This window comes from Oncorhynchus nerka, linkage group LG10 (genome assembly GCF_034236695.1).
Source record: "Oncorhynchus nerka isolate Pitt River linkage group LG10, Oner_Uvic_2.0, whole genome shotgun sequence".
NCBI classification, from domain to species: Eukaryota; Metazoa; Chordata; class Actinopteri; order Salmoniformes; family Salmonidae; genus Oncorhynchus; species Oncorhynchus nerka.
The window spans coordinates 15,622,068-15,646,557 of record NC_088405.1 but is presented as its reverse complement, the minus strand read 5'-3'; the positions used below and the strand labels follow the sequence as shown (position 1 = coordinate 15,646,557).

The 24,490-nt window shown below is 47.5% G+C and overlaps 1 protein-coding gene across 3 annotated transcripts in view; it reads left to right on the top strand.

Annotated features, from left to right (window-relative positions):
* Positions 1-1,433: 1,433 nt before the first annotated feature.
* The window catches only part of slc35f3b (solute carrier family 35 member F3b), a 201,723-nt gene continuing 178,666 nt past the window's right edge, over positions 1,434-24,490 (top strand). For all 3 annotated transcript variants that reach the window (XR_010464812.1, XR_010464811.1, XM_065023052.1), the window contains exons 1-2: positions 1,434-1,633; positions 3,006-3,226. Coding sequence is in view for 1 of the 3 variants with exons in the window: in XM_065023052.1 (XP_064879124.1) it covers positions 1,536-1,633; positions 3,006-3,226 (319 nt within the window). In the remaining 2 variants the exon portion in view is untranslated. The remainder of the gene's footprint in view (positions 1,634-3,005; positions 3,227-24,490) is intronic.

Sequence of the window (24,490 nt, the reverse complement as noted above, 5' to 3'; positions counted from 1 at the left end):
AATACGGGTGTTAATTGACTGGGCTAATTCAGACACTCTCTCTGCTCAGCAGAAATGACTAATGTGACACAGTATAATGAATCATGTTTATCAACCGGATCAACAATGTCTGCACCCAAAATGGCACCCTATTCCTTATAAAGTGCACTACTTTTGACCAGGGCCCTATGGGTAGTAGAGCCCTATGGGTAGAATAACACTATGGGTAGTAAAGCCCCATGGGTAGTAGAGCCCTATGGGTAGTAGAGCCATATGAGTAGAAGAACACTATGGGTAGTAAAGCCCCATGAGTAGTAGAGCCCTATGGGTAGTAGAGCCCTATGAGTAGAATAACACTATGGGTAGTAAAGCGCCATGGGTAGTAGAGCCCTATGGGTAGTAGAGCCCTATGAGTAGTAGAGCCCTATGGGTAGTAGAGCCCTATGGGTAGTAGAGCCCTATGAGTAGAAGAACACTATGGGTAGTAGAGCCCCATGGGTAATAGAGCCCTATGGGTAGTAGAGCCCTATGGGTAGTAGAGCCCTATGGGTAGTAGAACCCTATTGGACATAATCAAGAAGTTTTGCATATTTATTGGAGCACTAAGATCAGCAATAATATGAATTATGTATGACCTTGATGAGGTGTGTGTGTGTGTATATGAGTGTGTGTGTGTGTGTGTCTTTATTACTTTTCGGTATGTGAATCCATTTCACATGAATTGGTTCTCAGCAGTTTGACTGGGACTAGGTATCTGTCCCAAATGGCACACTATTCCATATATAGTGCACTTATTTGAACCCCTATGGGTCCTGGTCAAAAGTAGTGCACTATTTTGTGAATAGGGTGCCATTTGAGATGCAGACTACAGACTTGATTAATCCCATCAAATCCCTCAGGCTAATGTGCCAATATACCAGCTGATTGGATGGATACTTGAGACTCCTCTCATATGATGTACCAAACTGTATTTCAGTAATAATGTCATGAATCTCTTGTGGACTGACCAAATTACGCAATATTCTAGTTCTGGGTTAACCAATATTATATTGTCATCTCCTGGAAACTAAACTAATAAGGTTTGTTTCAAACGGAGTATAGCATATTTAGATTCCAGTCTAATTGCCTACTGCTTTTGACGTCTGAAGTAAGGCCGATTCCACAACCATGGTCTGCGGAGAGTTCAGTGGCAATTCATTGGAATTATGGCTTTAGTTAACATGCATCCAATTCCACAGACATGTTCCTAATCTAAAAAACGAATCACAAAAAATCGATTCCAGTTTGTAAGGCTACCTCAGGGTTCCACAAAAGTGGAATGCATTTCTGACCACCGGTAGGTGGCACTGTTGCAATGTTCGCCAGAAACCCCGAGGTGTGCAAGCGGATGGAGATTGGAGAGCGCAATTGCCCCTATCTATCTGTGCGTGTTCAAATGATGTAATGCAACGGCATATGTGTGGGTGAGAAGGGAGAGGGACCATGTTATTTTTCTCCGTGGTTAAACTGGATTTACAGTACCGGGCTCGCGCTGTCCCCAATTGAGTGGCATCATCATGTACGGCGATGGAGAGGGCACTGTTTGGGACAGAGTCGGACGCCCCCGACGGGACTGCATGTGCTACCTCGGACCTCCGACAACTTTGATGCCCATGTAAGAATTATGATGAAGTTCTCAGTAGACTAGACTGTTCCAAAATTAGATAGGCTACATTTCATAGTAGCCTATGGAGTCAGTAAGTGTGTATACAACTAGGAAAATGTTCTTCATGCGTCCATGCGGAAAAGCAATTGCGGATAAAATAACCTTTGATAAATAGCCTAAACCAGAATCACAAGTTAATTAGTCTGAGTCTATTCTAAATGGTTTCCTTCTGTTCGATGTTGACTGTTAACTGTTTATCTCACGGACTTTGTGTTTTATTTTACCTGCGACTGCATTACCTGCACTGAAAAAAATAGATTCCAGGTTGTAGGATAAAATGTAGATTAAAAAAAATGATATTCCTATATATGAAAGTTACAGTAACACATTAGTATCCAAACAATGGAATTAAATCAGTCTATATGACTGTAAGCATTAATAATCCAGTTGACGACTTGAGCTGACGATAGGCGAAAGCTACCAGATCAACAGAAACGAATTATTCAAGTTGACGAGTTGTGTTCATGTCATGCGAGTCCCTGGACCTCAGCATAATAGCCTGCTGTTTAAACAGTCGGCAATTAGCCTAGAACAGACTGACACGGAGCAATACTTCAGTGGACACGACATAATTAACGACGCGCATTCCCCATACAAATACAGATCAGATAGGATAGGCTACTCATCTCTGATTTCCCAGCGTAGAGGCTAGGCATACAGGCTAGGCATACAACGCCTCAAGGTGGCTGGGAGCAGAAAGGAAGAAAAACAATGGTAACATATACTAGTATAGTTTTATGTTTTTCCCTGTGCCGTTGGATAATATTATCCAGAGGAAGAGATGCCTAGGCTTAATGGTACAATGATGCGCTCCAGTGCGCGCACTGGCGCACGCCTCATAGACTGTCACAAATGTTTTGTCCTCATCCTTCCAAATCACGTTGAATCGATTTATTCATTAGCTACTAAAGCCTACGCGTAGGCTATCTTAACTTTCTCGTTTTTAATAAGGATTGCACAGTGCATTTATATACAGTACACAGCACTGTGGTCGCCCAGTCACTTTCGCTTAGCTTCTCTCTCAATCTCTGCCCCTCTCGAGCACATGGTCAGTGAAGGATGAAGATTTCCGGCTCTATGGCCTCCCAGCAGCGGCGTGTGACTTCCACCAGTGTTGGAGGGAAACTAAACCAGCTCTTAACATTAGTGGTTGACTGAGTTGAAATTGACGGTGGGGAATCATGTTTTATCTTGTCCCGTCCACCACGGCCCTTCCGTCCGCGCGCACTCTCGCAATCCGCTTGGTCTGAACGGGCCGCACCTCCGGCTCATGGTCCCTCACACTCTTCTAACCGCATCTCATGTCATACTCTTTTTACAGCGGGATGCGGAAGTCTCCCGATGTGAGTCCCAGACGGCTTTCGGACATCAGCCCCCAACTGAGACAACTGAAGTATCTGGTTGTGGACGAGTCTATCAAAGAGGACACTTTAAAATCGTCCCGTTCCTTTGAAGACATTAACAGCGCGTCGATAGAGGAGAGGATCTTGAGGATCACTGGATACTACGGCTATCAACCTTGGAATGCTGTCTACACCAACAGTGAGTAGACCAGTATGGCTTCTTTTACAATTAGCTGCCTACCTGTGACCGTTACATACATGATGCTGTGTAGAGTTTGTGTGATTGAAACTTCTATTTGGAATTTAGAAGTCTTGAATTATGGGCTATATATATTTGACCTAAGTGTACGGCCAATATCCATAACAGTCCAGACTAAATGTGCAAGATACCTAGAAACACCCGAAGAGAAATAGCCTTTGTTTGAATTAGTGTGAACTATAAAAGTTGACAAAACATAATAAATGCTGTGTGCTCTCTCTCTCTCTGCGTGTGTGTGTGTGTGTGTGTGTGTGTGTGTGTGTGTGTGTTTGTGAGTGTCGTGCGTGGGTGTGTGTGCTGTGTGTGTGTGTGTGTGTGTATCCCGCTGCTCCTAAGAACTGGCCTCTTTCACTATAATTAGCTGCATCAGTTGCTACCAAACAGAAATTAGCCTGTAAATTACAGTGTTTGGTGTTTTGTTATGCATTAATCACCTAATTATATATGCATGGCTGTTGCAGTGGGGGTGAGAGTTGGGGCAAAGCAGCCCTGTTGTTTCAGCTGAATCATGGAAAAGGAATCACACAAACATGACACACACGCACACACACACACGCACACACACGCACACACACACACACACACACACACACACACACACACACACACACACACACACACACACACACACACACAGAGAGAGTAGTGCCCATAATTGAAACAATGAGTGAATATAGACAGGGAAGTCATGACCATCTTAATTTGGCACCTGCATTAATGTCATTATTCAGGTCAGGAAGAGAGGGTAAACAACAACACTTTAAGTGCTATTGCTTAGGAATTGACTTTCCATTCTGCAGACTTGTTTTCAATGCATATAAAGCAGCAGATCTGTAAGCTAAAGGTCCAGTGTTGTGCCTAACACACTGTAGACAGTAAGTTACGCTTGATGATGTTGATGATGATCACGATGATGTGTGTGTGTTTCGACCCCTTGGGATAAGCAGCATGTTGTGGGCGTGTGTGGGAGCAAACTGTAAACACCCCAACAGGTGATGTCATTGTCTTGCCTTGTTGGGTTCTTTGTGTGATGTCCTAGTTACAGTCCTATACAGACAGCAAAAACAAAGGACCCACACACACAGAAAGAGAGAGGGATATGGGAGGTGTAGAAAAAGGAGCAGGATTTTCCATGGCATGGAGAAAACATTTCATTTCATTCTCGTTCACATGAGCCTGAGTAGTGTTTTATGACGCAAACAAATATGTATTTTTAAAGAAAGGGTAGTTAAAGATTATGTGAGCCAGTCATTCACTGACACCCATTTCTCTGGCTTCACTGTTGGGAAAGTGTACGGTGTTTTGTTATTTTGGGAAGAGATAGGTTTACATTTGTTTTTGCCAAACCCACACTGCTGTTTGTTTCTTGCTGTAATTTACTTGTGCTATCATCACAAACACAGCATCTCACGGTCGGGCCATGGTCAGAAGTAGTGTACTATATAGGGAATAGGGTGCCTCTACCAGCCGTGAAATGAGACTGGTTTCTATATAAGCTCAGTGGTTTGGCCATGGTGCACACACACACGCACACGCACGCACGCACGCACGCACACACACACACACACACACACACACACACACACACACACACACACAGTCTGACATGAGTTTAGCCTCCTGTGTTACTGTCTCTCTTCTGAGCAGCAGTGATTGGTGGACAGAGACACAAGCTGTGTTCGAAAACCCATACTAACATACTGTATACTACATACTTAATGAGTATATACTACATACTATATACTATTAGTTCATTTTAGTATACTGTAAATGAACAGTATGCTTTCAGTTGAACGTACTAGGTCTTAGCCTGTCTACCGAAAGTTGATGCTGTTGCTATGCAACCTCTTGCTAGCTAGTTAAATCAAATCAAAGTTTATTTGTCACGTGCGCCAAATACGACAGGTGTAGTAGACCTTACAGTGAAATGCTTACTTACAGGCTCTAACCAATAGTGCAAAAAAAAAGATGTGTGTGTGTGTGTGTGTGTGTGTGTGTGTGTGTAGGTAAGTAAGTAAAAGAAATAAAACAACAGTAAAAAGACATTTGAAAATAAGAGTAGCAAGGCTATAAACAGACACCGGTTAGTAGCAAGGCTATATACAGACACCTGTTAGTAGCAAGGCTATATACAGACACCGGTTAGTAGCAAGGCTATATACAGACACCTGTTAGTAGCAAGGCTATATACAGACACCTGTTAGTAGCAAGGCTATATACAGACACCGGTTAGTAGCAAGGCTATATACAGACACCTGTTAGTAGCAAGGCTATATACAGACACCGGTTAGTAGCAAGGCTATATACAGACACCTGTTAGTAGCAAGGCTATATACAGACACCGGTTAGTAGCAAGGCTATATACAGACACCTGTTAGTAGCAAGGCTATATACAGACACCGGTTAGTAGCAAGGCTATATACAGACACCTGTTAGTAGCAAGGCTATATACAGACACCGGTTAGTAGCAAGGCTATATACAGACACCGGTTAGTAGCAAGGCTATATACAGACACCGGTTAGTAGCAAGGCTATATACAGACACCGGTTAGTAGCAAGGCTATATACAGACACCGGTTAGTCAGGCTTATTTAGGTAGTATGTACATGTAGGTCTGGTTAAAGTGACTATGCATATATGATGAACAGAGAGTAGCAGTAGCGTAAAAGACGGGCTGGTGGGTGGTGGGACACAATGCAGATAGTCCGGTTAGCCAATGTGCGGGAGCACTGGTTGGTCGGCCCAATTGAGGTAGTATGTACATGAATATATAGTTAAAGTCACTATGCATATATGATAAACAGAGAGTAGCAGCAGAGTAAAAGAGGGGTTGGGGGGGGCACACAGTGCAAATAGTCTGGGTAACCATTTGGTTACCTGTCTTATGGCTTGGGGGTAAAAACTGTTGAGAAGCCTTTTTGTCCTAGACTTGGCACTCCGGTACCGCTTGCCATGCGGCAGTAGAGAGAACAGTCTATGACTAGGGTGTCTGGGGTCTTTGACAATTTTTAGGACCTTCCTCTGACACCACCTGGTGTAGAGGTCCTGGATGGCAGGCAGCTTTGCCCCAGTGATGTACTGGGCCGTACGCACTACCCTCTGAAGTGCCTTGTGGTCGGAGGCCGAGCAGTTGCCGTACCAGGCAGTGATGCAACCGGTCAGGATGTTGCAGCTGTAGAACCTTTTGAGGATCTCAGGACCTGTGCCAAATCGTTTAGCATAACAAATAACTAGTTAGACATTTTATGCCTTCGGGTGTGTTCTTAAATTCAATCTAGAGTGCCAGAGTGCGTACGTAAATTCAGAGCATTGTAAGATTGTCAATTTGTAAAATCAGAGTGTTTTGCTATCGGAGCGCACACTGGACGCTCAGGTCGAGGAGTAGGGTTGATTTGAGCATTCTGAACTTGCTAGCTACTTCCAGACAGAAATGAGACAACTCTGACCATTTTACTCGCCCAAGCAGAGCTGGTTAGGTAGTTTTCATGTTATTCCAGAGCGTTGGTGACTAACTGTGTTGCTGGCAACAATTTAATTACGCTTTTTGCCGATGTTTACTGACACGGCCATATTCAACGGGTTTTGAGGCAACATTTTCTTCAAATCTGGAAACGATGTGTAGCCACGCCCATTTCCTGAAGAATTGCATTATGGGCCCTAAAGTACGGAAATAGTGTCCTCTGCGTGTATACTTCATATTTTGCCGAATTTAGTATGACATCCTGGAAATGTTGGCATACTTACTATATCCATACTATGACCAATAAACATGCTACATACTCAATTTACTTCACAAATAGTATGGTTAGTATGAGTATTCGAACAGAGCTACAGTCTTTAGGTTCCTGTTGGCATGGTCCTACATCTACACTAAAATGGTCAAGTCCCATCCTCACTAGTATTTACAGTAACTAGCCTTGTCTGAGCCACAACGGCCTATAGGGTAGGAGCCTATCTCCAGTTTCTCTAGCGTTGGGCACCCCCAAATCAAATAAAATCAAATCAAATGTATTTATATAGCCCTTCGTACATCAGCTGATATCTCAAAGTGCTGTACAGAAACCCAGCCTAAAACCCCAAACAGCAAGCAATGCAGGTGTAGAAGCACGGTGGCTAGGAAAAACTCCCTAGAAAGGCCAAAACCTAGGAAGAAACCTAGAGAGGAACCAGGCTATGTGGGGTGGCCAGTCCTCTTCTGGCTGTGCCGGGTGGAGATTATAACAGAACATGGCCAAGATGTTCAAATGTTCATAAATGACCAGCATGGTCGTATAATAATAAGGCAGAACAGTTGAAACTGGAGTAGCAGCATGGTCAGGTGGACTGGGGACAGCAAGGAGTCATCATGTCAGGTAGTCCTGGGGCATGGTCCTAGGGCTCAGGTCAGTTGAAACTGGAGCAGCAGCACGGCCAGGTGGACTGGGGACAGCAAGGAGTCATCATGTCAGGTAGTCCTGGGGCATGGTCCTAGTGCTTAGGTCCTCAGAGAGAGAGAAAGAAAGAGAGAAGGAGAGAATTAGAGAACGCACACTTAGATTCACACAGGACACCGAATAGGACAGGATAAGTACTCCAGATATAACAAACTGACCCTAGCCCCCCGACACATAAACTACTGCAGCATAAATACTGTAGGCTTAGACAGGAGGGGTCAGGAGACACTGTGGCCCCACCTGAGGACACCCCTGGACAGAGCCAAACAGGAAGGATATAACCCCACCCACTTTGCCAAAGCACAGCCCCCACACCACTAGAGGGACATCTTCAACCACCAACTTACCATCCTGAGACAAGGCTGAGTATAGCCCACAAAGATCTCCGCCATGGCACAACCCAAGGGGGGGCGCCAACCCAGACAGGATGACCACATCAGTGAATCAACCCACTCAGGTGACGCATCCCCTCCAGGGACGGCATGAGAGAGCCCCAGTAAAGCCAGTGACTCAGCCCCTGTAATAGGGTTAGAGGCAGAGAATCCCAGTGGAAAGAGGGGAACCGGCCAGGCAGAGACAGCAAGGGCGGTTCGTTGCTCCAGAGCCTTTCCGTTCACCTTCCCACTCCTGGGCCAGACTACACTCAATCATATGACCCACTGAAGAGATAAGTCTTCAGTAAAGACTTAAAGGTTGAGACAGAGTTTGCGTCTCTGACATGGGTAGGCAGACCGTTCCATAAAAATGGAGCTCTATAGGAGAAAGCCCTGCCTCCAGCTGTTTGCTTAGAAATTCTAGGGACAATTAGGAGGCCTGCGTCTTGTGACCGTAGCGTACGTGTAGGTATGTACGGCAGGACCAAATCAGAGAGATAGGTAGGAGCAAGCCCATGTAATGCTTTGTAGGTTAGCAGTAAAACCTTGAAATCAGCCCTTACTTTGACAGGAAGCCAGAGTAGAGAGGCTAGCACTGGAGTAATATGATCCAATTTTTTGGTTCTAGTCAGGATTCTAGCAGCCGTATTTAGCACCAACTGAAGTTTATTTAGTGCTTTATCCCCCAGGACCGAACACTAGTATTTATTACCGTTGGTTATATATAGCTGGAGCTTTCAGAGACACACAGTGAGCTAACTAGACTAGAGACATTGTGGATGGAACATTGGACTGGGCCTGCCAACGGCCTGTTCTGTTATCATACCACTGCCACTCTGTCTGCCTGGAACTCTTCATCATATAGGCCAGCAGGAAAGGATACCTTGTAAGGCACCAACATCATAGACATTTAAATGTTGTTAACAATAGCACTCCTCCTTTCACTACATATTCTTCTTTGTTTGGGTTAATGGCTGCTGGAAATAAATACATTAATACATGAACAAATAATGAATGACTCTTATTTGACAATCTTAAAAAGTATATGGTTGTTTTAACTATGCGAAAACAACAAACCACCCATACCATTGAGGTTGATGTCTGTATAATGTTTTTACTATGAGAAAACAGAACACACGTTACCATTGGGGGTAATGTCTGTGTAATGTTACCATTAAGGTTAATGTCTGTGTAATGTTATCATTAGGGGTAATGTCTGTATAATGTTACCATTAGGGGTAATGTCTGTATAATGTTACCATTGGGGGTAATGTCTGTGTGTAACAGTCGTCGTCGTCTGATGAGGAAGAATCGGACCAAAGCGCAGCGTGGTGAGTGTTTATAACTTTTATTAAACTGAACACTAGAACAAACTAACAAAGTGAATAAACGAAACCGAAACAGTCCTGTCAGGTGCAGAACACTAAACAGAAAACAACTACCCACAAAACATAGGTGGCAAAAAGCTACCTAAGTAGGGTTCCCAATCAGAGACAACAATAGTCAGCTGTCCCTGACTGAGAACCATACCCGGCCAAAACAAAGAAATACAAAACATAGAAAAAGGAACATAGAATGCCCACCCCAAATCACACCCTGACCAAACCAAAATAGAGACATAAAAATCTCTCTAATGTCTGTGTAATATCACCATTCGGGGTAATGTCTGTGTTATGTTACCATTCGGGGTCATGTCTGTATAATGTTACCATTGGGGGTAATGTCTGTGCTATGTTACCATTAGGGGTAATGTCTGTGTAATGTTACCATTGGGTGTAATGTCTGTATAATGTTACCATTAGGGGTAATGTCTGTGTTATGTTACCATTGGGGGTAATGTCTGTATAATGTTACCATTGGGGGTAATGTCTGTATAATGTTACCATTGGGGGTAATGTCTGTGTAATGTTACCATTGGGGGTAATGTCTGTGTAATGTTACCATTGGGTGTCATGTCTGTGTAATGTTACCATTAAGGATAATGTCTGTGTAATGTTATCATTAGGGGTAATGTCTGTGTAATGTATGCCCTGCTGGACTACTGTATGTGTGTGTGTGTTTATTTAAAAAAATATATACTGTATATATATTTCACCTTTACTTAACCAGGTAGGCTTGTTGAGAACAAGTTCTCATTTACAACTGTGACCTGGCCAAGATAAAGCAAAGCAGTGCCACACATACGACAACACAGTTACACATGGAATAAACAAACATACAGCCAATGATACAGTATAAAAAGTCTATATACAGTGTGTGTGTGTGACTCTGGCCAGGGCATGTGACAGTGTGCATTACACAGGAAAGGGAGATGGTTCTGCCTATACATGCACACTGGGCAGAGATGGGTCTGAGGGCCACACACACTACTACAACAACAACAACATCAACATCAACATGGGTGGCCTGCTGAGGCTGAAATGACATGAATCTGAATTATTTATCAAATAGGAAACAAATGAAACAGCCAGAACTGGGCCTGCTATATTTCTAATGTCAGACAGGAACAGACTGTCTAATGAAGCCTCACATCATCACATCAAATCAAAGTGTGTCAACATGTCAGAACTTGTCGTACACCATATGGTCACTTGACAGCCACGCTTCTTAAATGTCCAACTCCCTAGCCCTCCCATTGCCATTAAAGATGTGTGCACAGTATCACGCTGAGAGTCTTCTGGGTATATGACACCGTTTATTGGTTTTGTTGTGTGAGTTGTATGTTTTGGATATCAGTTATATAGTGTATGTGCAGCCATTCTAATAGGCTGGAATTTGACGGGAACTTGTGTCCTAACTGAGAAGGCTTTGGAAGGAACCTCCCACTTTGAGGTGGACCATAGCTAGCCCACTGGGCACACACTGGTTGAATCAATGTTGGTTCAATGTAATTTGGCAACGTATTGCGACGTGGAATCTATGTAGAAAATATATTCAAACATAAAATGTTACTATCAATATTTAAAAAAGGTCAAATAAAATGTAGAATGAAATAATAAATTAAACGTCATTTCAGCCACCCAATACTTATTGAATATAGGATGAAAAATATTTTCTACATTTCTATGTGGAATTTTCCTTGCAATTTCAATGTATACATAGTTCTGATGATTATGTTGAAATTAGATTGATGTAACAACCTGTTTTATCATCATTTCAATCTTTACAATGCTGCTGGAAATGGTTCATGACTTTTTTCAAATCTAATGTATTTTCCACGTTGATTCCACGTCACAATACGTTGACAAATGATGTTGAAACAACGTTGATTCGACCAGTGTGTGCCCAGTGGGCTAGCTATGGTCCACCTTAAAGCTTCTTCTATACCTCCTGCGGTGTTTGTAATATCAGATGTGTGTGTTGGGTGGTTGAGGGACGTTCCAATGTGATGTAGAAAGTTCTGTTCTGTTATGCAACAAGATCAAATAAATGATTGAGGAGGATGTGTAGATCACACCTGCTGCTGGACCCCTGCTGGAGTCTCTCTAGCTCCCCAATGACACCTGCTGCTGGACCCCTGCTGGACCCCACTGGAGTCTCTCTAGCTCCCCAATGACACCTGCTGCTGGACCCCACTGGAGTCTCTCTAGATCCCCAATGACACCTGCTGCTGGAACCCTGCTGGAGTCTCTCTAGCTCCCCAATGACACCTGCTGCTGGACCCCACTGGAGTCTCTCTAGCTCCCCAATGACACCTGCTGCTGGACCCCACTGGAGTCTCTCTAGCTCCCCAATGACACCTGCTGCTGGACCCCACTGGAGTCTCTCTAGCTCCCCAATGACACCTGCTGCTGGAACCCTGCTGGAGTCTCTCTAGCTCCCCAATGACACCTGCTGCTGGACCCCACTGGAGTCTCTCTAGCTCCCCAATGACACCTGCTCCTGGACCCCACTGGAGTCTCTCTAGCTCCCCAATGACACCTGCTGCTGGACCCCCCTGGAGTCTCTCTAGCTCCCCAATGACACCTGCTGCTGGACCCCCCTGGAGTCTCTCTAGCTCCCCAATGACACCTGCTGCTGGACCCCTGCTGCACCCCACTGGAGTCTCTCTAGATCCCCAATGACACCTGCTGCTGGACCCCAATGGAGTCTCTCTAGCTCCCCAATGACTCCTGCTGCTGGACCCCTGCTGGACCCCACTGGAGTCTCTCTAGCTCCCCAATGACACCTGCTGCTGGACCCCAGCACGACCCCACTGGAGTCTCTCTAGCTCCCCAATGACACCTGCTGCTGGACACCAGCTCGACCCCACTGGAGTCTCTCTAGCTCCCCAATGACACCTGCTGCTGGACCCCTGCTGGACCCCACTGGAGTCTCTCTAGCTCCCCAATGACACCTGCTGCTGGACCCCACTGGAGTCTCTCTAGCTCCCCAATGACACCTGCTGCTGGAACCCTGCTGGAGTCTCTCTAGCTCCCCAATGACACCTGCTGCTGGACCCCACTGGAGTCTCTCTAGCTCCCCAATGACACCTGCTGCTGGACCCCACTGGAGTCTCTCTAGCTCCCCAATGACACCTGCTGCTGGACCCCACTGGAGTCTCTCTAGCTCCCCAATGACACCTGCTGCTGGAACCCTGCTGGAGTCTCTCTAGCTCCCCAATGACACCTGCTGCTGGACCCCACTGGAGTCTCTCTAGCTCCCCAATGACACCTGCTGCTGGACCCCACTGGAGTCTCTCTAGCTCCCCAATGACACCTGCTGCTGGACCCCCCTGGAGTCTCTCTAGCTCCCAAATGACACCTGCTGCTGGACCCCAATGGAGTCTCTCTAGCTCCCCAATGACTCCTGCTGCTGGACCCCTGCTGGACCCCACTGGAGTCTCTCTAGCTCCCCAATGACACCTGCTGCTGGACCCCAGCTCGACCCCACTGGAGTCTCTCTAGCTCCCCAATGACACCTGCTGCTGGACACCAGCTCGACCCCACTGGAGTCTCTCTAGCTCCCCAATGACACCTGCTGCTGGACCCCTGCTGGACCCCAATGGAGTCTCTCTAGCTCCCCAATGACACCTGCTGCTGGACCCCTGCTGGACCCCACTGGAGTCTCTCTAGATCCCCAATGACACCTGCTGCTGGAACCCTGCTGGAGTCTCTCTAGCTCCCCAATGACACCTGCTGCTGGACCCCACTGGAGTCTCTCTAGCTCCCCAATGACACCTGCTGCTGGACCCCACTGGAGTCTCTCTAGCTCCCCAATGACACCTGCTGCTGGACCCCACTGGAGTCTCTCTAGCTCCCCAATGACACCTGCTGCTGGAACCCTGCTGGAGTCTCTAGCTCCCCAATGACACCTGCTGCTGGACCCCACTGGAGTCTCTCTAGCTCCCCAATGACACCTGCTCCTGGACCCCACTGGAGTCTCTCTAGCTCCCCCAATGACACCTGCTGCTGGACCCCTGGAGTCTCTCTAGCTCCCCAATGACACCTGCTGCTGGACCCCCTGGAGTCTCTCTAGCTCCCCAATGACACCTGCTGCTGGACCCCTGCTGCCCCACTGGAGTCTCTCTAGATCCCCAATGACACCTGCTGCTGGACCCCAATGGAGTCTCTCTAGCTCCCCAATGACTCCTGCTGCTGGACCCCTGCTGGACCCCACTGGAGTCTCTCTAGCTCCCCAATGACACCTGCTGCTGGACCCCAGCTCGACCCCACTGGAGTCTCTCTAGCTCCCCAATGACACCTGCTGCTGGACACCAGCTCGACCCCACTGGAGTCTCTCTAGCTCCCCAATGACACCTGCTGCTGGACCCCTGCTGGACCCCACTGGAGTCTCTCTAGCTCCCCAATGACACCTGCTGCTGGACCCCACTGGAGTCTCTCTAGATCCCCAATGACACCTGCTGCTGGAACCCTGCTGGAGTCTCTCTAGCTCCCCAATGACACCTGCTGCTGGACCCCACTGGAGTCTCTCTAGCTCCCCAATGACACCTGCTGCTGGACCCCACTGGAGTCTCTCTAGCTCCCCAATGACACCTGCTGCTGGACCCCACTGGAGTCTCTCTAGCTCCCCAATGACACCTGCTGCTGGAACCCTGCTGGAGTCTCTCTAGCTCCCCAATGACACCTGCTGCTGGACCCCACTGGAGTCTCTCTAGCTCCCCAATGACACCTGCTGCTGGACCCCCCTGGAGTCTCTCTAGCTCCCAAATGACACCTGCTGCTGGACCCCAATGGAGTCTCTCTAGCTCCCCAATGACTCCTGCTGCTGGACCCCTGCTGGACCCCACTGGAGTCTCTCTAGCTCCCCAATGACACCTGCTGCTGGACCCCAGCTCGACCCCACTGGAGTCTCTCTAGCTCCCCAATGACACCTGCTGCTGGACACCAGCTCGACCCCACTGGAGTCTCTCTAGCTCCCCAATGACACCTGCTGCTGGACCCCAATGGAGTCTCTCTAGCTCCCCAATGACACCTGCTGCTGGACCCCTGCTGGACCCCACTGGAGTCTCTCTAGCTCCCCAATGACACCTGCTGCTGGACCCCACTGGAGTCTCTCTAGCTCCCCAATGACACCTGCTGCTGTACCCCTGCTGGACCCCACTGGAGTCTCTCTAGCTCCCCAATGACACCTGCTGCTGGACCCCACTGGAGTCTCTCTAGCTCCCCAATGACACCTGCTGCTGGACCCCTGCTGGACCCCACTGGAGTCTCTCTAGCTCCCCAATGACACCTGCTGCTGGACCCCACTGGAGTCTCTCTAGCTCCCCAATGACACCTGCTGCTGTACCCCTGCTGGACCCCACTGGAGTCTCTCTAGCTCCCCAATGACACCTGCTGCTGGACCCCTGCTGGACCCCACTGGAGTATCTCTATGTGTCTGTAGTGTCTATGGGTCTGTAGTGTCTATGGGTCTGTAGTGTCTATGGGTCTGTAGTGTCTGTAGTGGGCCTGTATGTGTCTATGGGTCTGTAGTGTCTATGGGCCTGTAGTGTCTATGGGCCTGTAGTGTCTATGTGTCTGTAGTGTCTATGGGTCTGTAGTGTCTATGGGCCTGTAGTGTCTATGGGTCTGTAGTGTCTATGGGCCTGTAGTGTCTATGGGTCTGTAGTGTCTATGGGTCTGTAGTGTCTATGGGCCTGTAGTGTCTATGTGTCTGTAGTGGCTATGGGTCTGTAGTGTCTATGGGTCTGTAGTGTCTATGGGCCTGTAGTGTCTATGGGCCTGTAGTGTCTATGTGCCTGTAGTGTCTATGGGTCTGTAGTGTCTATGGGCCTGTAGTGTCTATCTGTATGGGCCTGTAGTGTCTATGGGTCTGTAGTGTCTATGGGTCTGTAGTGTCTATGGGTCTGTAGTGTCTATGGGCCTGTAGTGTCTATGTGTCTGTAGTGTCTATGGGCCTGTAGTGTCTATGGGCCTGTAGTGTCTATGGGCCTGTAGTGTCTATGGGCCTGTAGTGTGGGTCTATGGGCCTGTAGTGTCTATGGGTCTGTAGTGTCTATGGGCCTGTAGTGTCTATGTGTCTGTAGTGTCTATGGGCCTGTAGTGTCTATGGGCCTGTAGTGTCTATGGGTCTGTAGTGTCTATGGGCCTGTAGTGTCTATGGGCCTGTAGTGTCTATGGGCCTGTAGTGTCTACGGGTCTGTAGTGTCTACGGGCCTGTAGTGTCTACGGGCCTGTAGTGTCTACGGGCCTGTAGTGTCTATGGGTCTGTAGTGTCTATGGGCCTGTAGTGTCTATGGGCCTGTAGTGTCTATGGGCCTGTAGTGTCTATGGGCCTGTAGTGTCTATGGGTCTGTAGTGTCTATGGGTCTGTAGTGTCTATGGGCCTGTAGTGTCTATGTGTCTGTAGGTCACTGTAGTGTCTATGGGCCTGTAGTGTCTATGGGTCTGTAGTGTCTATGTGTCTGTAGTGTCTATGGGCCTGTAGTGTCTATGGGTCTGTAGTGTCTATGGGCCTGTAGTGTCTATGGGCCTGTAGTGTCTATGTGTCTGTAGTGTCTATGGGTCTGTAGTGTCTATGTGTCTGTAGTGTCTATGTGTCTGTAGTGTCTATGTGTCTGTAGTGTCTATGGGTCTGTAGGTCACTGTAGTGTCTATGTGTCTGTAGTGTCTATGTGTCTGTAGTGTCTATGGGCCTGTAGTGTCTATGTGTCTGTAGTGTCTATGGGCCTGTAGTGTCTATGGGTCTGTAGTGTCTATGGGCCTGTAGTGTCTATGTGTCTGTAGTGTCTATGAGCCTGTAGTGTCTATGGGTCTGTAGTGTCTATGGGCCTGTAGTGTCTATGGGCCTGTAGTGTCTATGGGCCTGTAGTGTCTATGGGTCTGTAGTGTCTATGGGTCTGTAGTGTCTATGGGCCTGTAGTGTCTATGTGTCTGTAGTGTCTATGGGCCTGTAGTGTCTATGGGCCTGTAGTGTCTATGGGTCTGTAGTGTCTATGGGCCTGTAGTGTCTATGGGCCTGTAGTGTCTATGGGCCTGTAGTGTCTATGGGCCTGTAGTGTCTATGGGCCTGTAGTGTCTACGGGCCTGTAGTGTCTATGGGCCTGTAGTGTCTATGGGCCTGTAGTGTCTATGGGCCTGTAGTGTCTATGGGCCTGTAGTGTCTATGGGCCTGTAGTGTCTATGGGTCTGTAGTGTCTATGGGTCTGTAGTGTCTATGGGCCTGTAGTGTCTATGGGCCTGTAGTGTCTATGGGCCTGTAGTGTCTATGGGCCTGTAGTGTCTATGGGCCTGTAGTGTCTATGGGCCTGTAGTGTCTATGGGTCTGTAGTGTCTATGGGTCTGTAGTGTCTATGGGCCTGTAGTGTCTATGTGTCTGTAGGTCACTGTAGTGTCTATGGGCCTGTAGTGTCTATGGGTCTGTAGTGTCTATGGGTCTGTAGTGTCTATGGGTCTGTAGTGTCTATGTGTCTGTAGTGTCTATGTGTCTGTAGTGTCTATGTGTCTGTAGTGTCTATGTGTCTGTAGTGTCTATGTGTCTGTAGTGTCTATGGGCCTGTAGTGTCTATGGGTCTGTAGTGTCTATGGGCCTGTAGTGTCTATGTGTCTGTAGTGTCTATGGGTCTGTAGTGTCTATGGGCCTGTAGTGTCTATGTGTCTGTAGTGTCTATGTGTCTGTAGTGTCTATGGGTCTGTAGGTCACTGTAGTGTCTATGTGTCTGTAGTGTCTATGTGTCTGTAGTGTCTATGGGTCTGTAGTGTCTATGTGTCTGTAGTGTCTATGTGTCTGTAGTGTCTATGGGCCTGTAGTGTCTATGTGTCTGTAGTGTCTATGGGCCTGTAGTGTCTATGGGTCTGTAGTGTCTATGTGTCTGTAGGTCACTGTAGTGTCTATGGGCCTGTAGTGTCTATGTGTCTGTAGTGTCTATGGGTCTGTAGTGTCTATGTGTCTGTAGGTCACTGTAGTGTCTATGGGCCTGTAGTGTCTATGGGCCTGTAGGTCATGTGTCTGTAGTGTCTATGGGTCTGTAGTGTCTATGGGCCTGTAGTGTCTATGTAGGTCATGGGCCTGTAGTGTCTATGGGTCTGTAGTGTCTATGGGTCTGTAGTGTCTATGGGCCTGTAGTGTCTATGTGCCCCTGTAGTGTCTATGGGTCTGTAGTGTCTATGGGCCTGTAGTGTCTATGGGCCCCTGTAGTGTCTATGGGTCTGTTGTGTCTATGGGTCAGTGTCTATGGGTCTGTAGTGTCTATGGGTCACTGTAGTGTCTATGGGCCTGTAGTGTCTATGGGTCTGTAGTGTCTATGGGTCTGTAGTGTCTATGGGTCTGTAGTGTCTATGGGTCTGTAGTGTCTATGGGTCTGTAGTGTCTATGGGTCTGTAGTGTCTATGGGCCTGATGGGTCTGTAGTGTCTATGGGTCTGTAGTGTCTATGGGTCTGTAGTGTCTATGGGTCTGTAGTGTCTATGGGCCTGTAGTGTCTATGGGTCTGTAGTGTCTATGGGCCTGTAGTGTCTATGGGCCTGTAGTGTCTATGGGCCTGTAGTGTCTATGGGCCTGTAGTGTCTATGTGTCTGTAGTGTCTATGGGCCTGTAGTGTCTATGGGCCTGTAGTGTTTATGGGCCTGTAGTGTCTATGGGCCTGTAGTGTCTATGGGCCTGTAGTGTCTATGGGCCTGCAGTGTCTATGGGCCTGTAGTGTCTATGGGCCGGTAGTGTCTATGGGTCTGTAGTGTCTATGGGTCTGTAGTGTCTATGGGCCTGTAGTGTCTATGGGTCACTGTAGTGTCTATGGGCCTGTAGTGTCTATGGGCCTGTAGTGTCTATGGGTCTATCTGTAGTGTCTATGGGTCTGTAGTGTCTATGGGTCTGTAGTGTCTATGGGTCTGTAGTGTCTATGGGCCTGTAGTGTCTATGGGCCTGTAGTGTCTATGTGTCTGTAGTGTCTATGGGTCTGTAGTGTCTATGGGCCCCTGTAGTGTCTATGGGTCTGTAGTGTCTATGGGTCTGTAGTGTCTATGGGCCCCTGTAGTGTCTATGGGGCTGTAGTGTCTATGGGTCTGTAGTGTCTATGGGCCCCTGTAGTGTCTATGGGTCTGTAGTGTCTATGGGCCTGTAGTGTCTATGTGTCTATGGGTCTGTAGTGTCTATGGGCCTGTAGGTCCTGTAGTGTCTATAGTGTCTATGGGCCTGTAGTGTCTATGGGTCTGTAGTGTCTATGGGTCTGTAGTGTCTATGGGTCTGTAGTGTCTATGGGCCTGTAGTGTCTGTAGTGTCTATGTGTCTGTAGTGTCTATGGGCCTGTAGTGTCTATGGGCCTGTAGTGTCTATGGGTCTGTAGTGTCTATGGGCCTGTAGTGTCTATGGGCCTGTAGTGTCTATGGGCCTGTAGGTTTATGGGCCTGTAGTGTCTATGGGCCCTATGGGCCTGTAGTGTCTATGGGCCTGCAGTGTCTATGGGCCTGTAGTGTCTATGGGTCTGTAGTGTCTATGGGCCTGTAGTGTCTATGTGTCTGTAGGTCACTGTAGTGTCTATGGGCCTGTAGTGTCTATGGGTCTGTAGTGTCTATGGGTCTGTAGTGTCTATGTGTCTGTAGTGTCTATGGGTCTGTAGTGTCTATGGGTCTGTAGTGTCTATGGGCCTGTAGTGTCTATGGGCCTGTAGTGTATATGTGTCTGTAGTGTCTATGGGTCTGTAGTGTCTATGGGGCTGTAGTGTCTATGGGGCTGTAGTGTCTATGGGTCTGTAGTGTCTATGTGCCTGTAGTGTCTATGTGTCTGTAGTGTCTATGGGTCTGTAGTGTCTATGGGGCTGTAGTGTCTATGGGGCTGTAGTGTCTATGGGTCTGTAGTGTCTATGGGTCTGTAGGTCACTGTAGTGTCTATGTGTCTGTAGTGTCTATGTGTCTGTAGTGTCTATGGGTCTGTAGGTCACTGTAGTGTATATGTGTCTGTAGTGTCTATGGGTCTGTAGTGTCTATGTGTCTGTAGTGTCTATGGGCCTGTAGTGTCTATGTGTCTGTAGTGTCTATGGGTCTGTAGTGTCTATGGGCCTGTAGTGTCTATGTGTCTGTAGGTCACTGTAGTGTCTATGGGCCTGTAGTGTCTATGGGCCTGTAGTGTCTATGGGCCTGTAGTGTCTATGGGTCTGTAGTGTCTATGTGTCTGTAGTGTCTATGGGTCTGTAGTGTCTATGGGTCTGTAGTGTCTATGGGCCTGTAGTGTCTATGGGCCCCTGTAGTGTCTATGGGTCTGTAGTGTCTATGGGCCTGTAGTGTCTATGTGTCTATGGGTCTGTAGTGTCTATGGGTATGTAGTGTCTATGGGCCTGTAGTGTCTATGGGCCTGTAGTGTCTATGGGCCCCTGTAGTGTCTATGGGTCTGTAGTGTCTATGGGCCTGTAGGTCACTGTAGTGTCTATGGGTCTGTAGTGTCTATGGGCCTGTAGTGTCTATGGGCCTGTAGTGTCTATGGGCCTGTAGTGTCTATGGGCCCCTGTAGTGTCTATGGGCCCCTGTAGTGTCTATGGGTCTGTAGTGTCTATGTGTCTATGGGTCTGTAGTGTCTATGGGCCTGTAGGTCACTGTAGTGTCTATAGTGTCTATGGGCCTGTAGTGTCTATGTGTCTGTAGTGTCTATGTGTCTGTAGTGTCTATGGGTCTTTAGGTCACTGTAGTGTCTATGTGTCTGTAGTGTCTATGTGTCTGTAGTGTCTATGTGTCTGTAGTGTCTATGGGCCTGTAGTGTCTATGTGTCTGTAGTGTCTATGGGCCTGTAGTGTCTATGTGTCTGTAGTGTCTATGGGTCTGTAGTGTCTATGGGCCTGTAGTGTCTATGTGTCTGTAGGTCACTGTAGTGTCTATGGGCCTGTAGTGTCTATGGGCCTGTAGTGTCTATGGGTCACTGTAGTGTCTATGGGCCTGTAGTGTCTATGGGTCTGTAGTGTCTATGGGTCTGTAGTGTCTATGGGTCTGTAGTGTCTATGGGTCTGTAGTGTCTATGGGCCCCTGTAGTGTCTATGGGTCTGTTGTGTCTATGAGTCACTGTAGTGTCTATGGGCCCCTGTAGTGTCTATGGGTCTGTAGTGTCTATGGGCCTGTAGTGTCTATGTGTCTATGGGTCTGTAGTGTCTATGGGTATGTAGTGTCTATGGGCCTGTAGTGTCTATGTGTCTGTAGTGTCTATGGGCCTGTAGTGTCTATGGGCCCCTGTAGTGTCTATGGGTCTGTAGTGTCTATGGGCCTGTAGGTCACTGTAGTGTCTATGGGTCTGTAGTGTCTATGGGCCTGTAGTGTCTATGGGTCTGTAGTGTCTATGGGCCCCTGTAGTGTCTATGGGCCCCTGTAGTGTCTATGGGTCTGTAGTGTCTATGTGTCTATGGGTCTGTAGTGTCTATGGGCCTGTAGGTCACTGTAGTGTCTATAGTGTCTATGGGCCTGTAGTGTCTATGTGTCTGTAGTGTCTATGTGTCTGTAGTGTCTATGGGTCTGTAGGTCACTGTAGTGTCTATGTGTCTGTAGTGTCTATGTGTCTGTAGTGTCTATGGGCCTGTAGTGTCTATGTGTCTGTAGTGTCTATGGGCCTGTAGTGTCTATGTGTCTGTAGTGTCTATGGGTCTGTAGTGTCTATGGGCCTGTAGTGTCTATGTGTCTGTAGGTCACTGTAGTGTCTATGGGCCTGTAGTGTCTATGGGCCTGTAGTGTCTATGGGCCTGTAGTGTCTATGGGTCACTGTAGTGTCTATGGGCCTGTAGTGTCTATGGGTCTGTAGTGTCTATGGGTCTGTAGTGTCTATGGGTCTGTAGTGTCTATGGGCCTGTAGTGTCTATGGGCCCCTGTAGTGTCTATGGGTCTGTAGTGTCTATGGGCCCCTGTAGTGTCTATGGGTCTGTTGTGTCTATGAGTCACTGTAGTGTCTATGGGCCCATGTAGTGTCTATGGGCCTGTAGTGTCTATGGGTCACTGTAGTGTCTATGGGCCCCTGTAGTGTCTATGGGTCTGTAGTGTCTATGTGTCTATGGGTCTGTAGTGTCTATGGGTATGTAGTGTCTATGGGCCTGTAGTGTCTATGGGCCTGTAGTGTCTATGGGCCTGTAGTGTCTATGGGCCCCTGTAGTGTCTATGGGTCTGTAGTGTCTATGGGCCTGTAGTGTCTATGGGCCTGTAGGTCACTGTAGTGTCTATGGGTCTGTAGTGTCTATGGGCCTGTAGTGTCTATGTGTCTGTAGTGTCTATGGACCCCTGTAGTGTCTATGGGCCCCTGTAGTGTCTATGGGTCTGTAGTGTCTATGGGCCTGTAGGTCACTGTAGTGTCTATAGTGTCTATGGGCCTGTAGTGTCTATGGGTCTGTAGTGTCTATGGGTCTGTAGTGTCTATGGGCCTGTAGTGTCTATGGGCCCCTGTAGTGTCTATGGGTCTGTAGTGTCTATGGGCCCCTGTAGTGTCTATGGGTCTGTTGTGTCTATGAGTCACTGTAGTGTCTATGGGCCCATGTAGTGTCTATGGGCCTGTAGTGTCTATGGGTCACTGTAGTGTCTATGGGCCCTGTAGTGTCTATGGGTCTGTAGTGTCTATGTGTCTATGGGTCTGTAGTGTCTATGGGTATGTAGTGTCTATGGGCCTGTAGTGTCTATGGGCCTGTAGTGTCTATGTGTCTGTAGTGTCTATGGGCCTGTAGTGTCTATGGGCCCCTGTAGTGTCTATGGGTCTGTAGTGTCTATGGGCCTGTAGTGTCTATGGGCCTGTAGGTCACTGTAGTGTCTATGGGTCTGTAGTGTCTATGGGCCTGTAGTGTCTATGTGTCTGTAGTGTCTATGGGCCCCTGTAGTGTCTATGGGCCCCTGTAGTGTCTATGGGTCTGTAGTGTCTATGGGCCTGTAGGTCACTGTAGTGTCTATAGTGTCTATGGGCCTGTAGTGTCTATGGGTCTGTAGTGTCTATGGGCCCCTGTAGTGTCTATGGGTCTGTAGTGTCTATGGGCCCCTGTAGTGTCTATGGGTCTGTTGTGTCTATGAGTCACTGTAGTGTCTATGGGCCCATGTAGTGTCTATGGGCCTGTAGTGTCTATGGGTCACTGTAGTGTCTATGGGCCCCTGTAGTGTCTATGGGTCTGTAGTGTCTATGTGTCTATGGGTCTGTAGTGTCTATGGGTATGTAGTGTCTATGGGCCTGTAGTGTCTATGGGCCTGTAGTGTCTATGTGTCTGTAGTGTCTATGGGCCTGTAGTGTCTATGGGCCCCTGTAGTGTCTATGGGTCTGTAGTGTCTATGGGCCTGTAGTGTCTATGGGCCTGTAGGTCACTGTAGTGTCTATGGGTCTGTAGTGTCTATGGGCCTGTAGTGTCTATGTGTCTGTAGTGTTTATGGGCCCCTGTAGTGTCTATGGGCCCCTGTAGTGTCTATGTGTCTGTAGTGTCTATGGGCCCCTGTAGTGTCTATGGGCCTGTAGTGTCTATGGGCCTGTAGTGTCTATGTGTCTATGGGTCTGTAGTGTCTATGGGCCTGTAGTGTCTATGGGTCTGTAGTGTCTATGTGTCTGTAGTGTCTATGGGCCCCTGTAGTGTCTATGTGTCTGTAGTGTCTATGGGCCTGTAGTGTCACTGGGTCTATGGGCCTGTAGTGTCTATGGGCCTGTAGTGTCTATGGGCCTGTAGTGTCTATGGGTCTGTAGTGTCTATGTGTCTGTAGTGTCTATGGGCCCCTGTAGTGTCTATGTGTCTGTAGTGTCTATGGGCCTGTAGTGTCTATGTGTCTATGGGTCTGTAGTGTCTATGGGCCTGTAGTGTCTATGGGTCTGTAGTAGAGGCCGATTTCAAGTTTTCATAACAATTGGAAATCTGTATTTTTGGACACCAATTTGGCCGATTATTTTATTGATTTATTTTACCTTTATTTAACTAGGCAAGTCAGTTAAGAACACATTCTTATTTTCGATGACGGCCTAGGAACAGTAGGTTAACTGCCTGTTCAGGGGCAGAACGACAGATTTGTACCTTGTCAGCTCAGGGGTTTGAACTTGCAACCTTCCGGTTACTAGTCCAACGCTCTAACCACTAGGCTACCCTGCCGGTTAACTAGTCCAAAGCGCTAACCACCTGCCTCTCATTGCACCCCACGAGGAGACTGCCTGTTACGCGGATGCCTTAAGCCAAGGTAAGTTGCTAGCTAGCATTAAACTTATCTTATAAAAAACAATCAATCAATCATAATCACTAGTTAACTACACATGGTTGATGATATTACTAGTTTATCTAGTGTGTCCTGCGTTGCATATAATCGCAGGGGGATGATTTAACAAAAGCGCATGTGCGAAAAAAGCATAATCGTTGCACGACTGTACCTAATCATAAACACCAATGCCTTTCTTAAAATCAATACACAGAAGTATATATTTTTTAACCTGCATATTTAGCTAAACGACATCCAGGTTAGCAGGAAATATTAACCAGGTGAAATTGTGTCACTTCTCTTGCGTTCATTGCACGCAGAGTCAGGGTATATGCAACAGTTTGGGCAGCCTGGCTCATTGCGAACTAATTTGCCATAATCTTACGTAATTATGACATAACATTTAAGGTTGTAAAATGTAACAGGAATATTTAGACTGATGGATGCCACCCGTTAGATAAAATAGTGAACGGTTCCGTATTTCACTGAAATAATAAACGTTTTGTTTTCGAGATGATAGTTTCCGGATTCGGCCATATTAATGACCAAAAGCTCGTATTTCTGTGTGTTATTATGTTATAATTAAGTCTATGATTTGATAGAGCAGTCTGACTTATTCGCCTGCTGGTGCCTATGGGTCTGTAGTGTCTATGGGCCCCTGTAGTGTCTATGGGCCCCTGTAGTGTCTATGGGTCTGTAGTGGGCCCCTATGGGCCCCTGTAGTGTACATAAAGGCTGTTCAATGTATCAGTGGGTATGTTTCAGTGTTCCAGAGAAGATGTAGTGTACATAAAGGCTGTTCAACATACCAGTGGGTATGTTTCAGTGTTCCAGAGAAGATGTAGTGTAC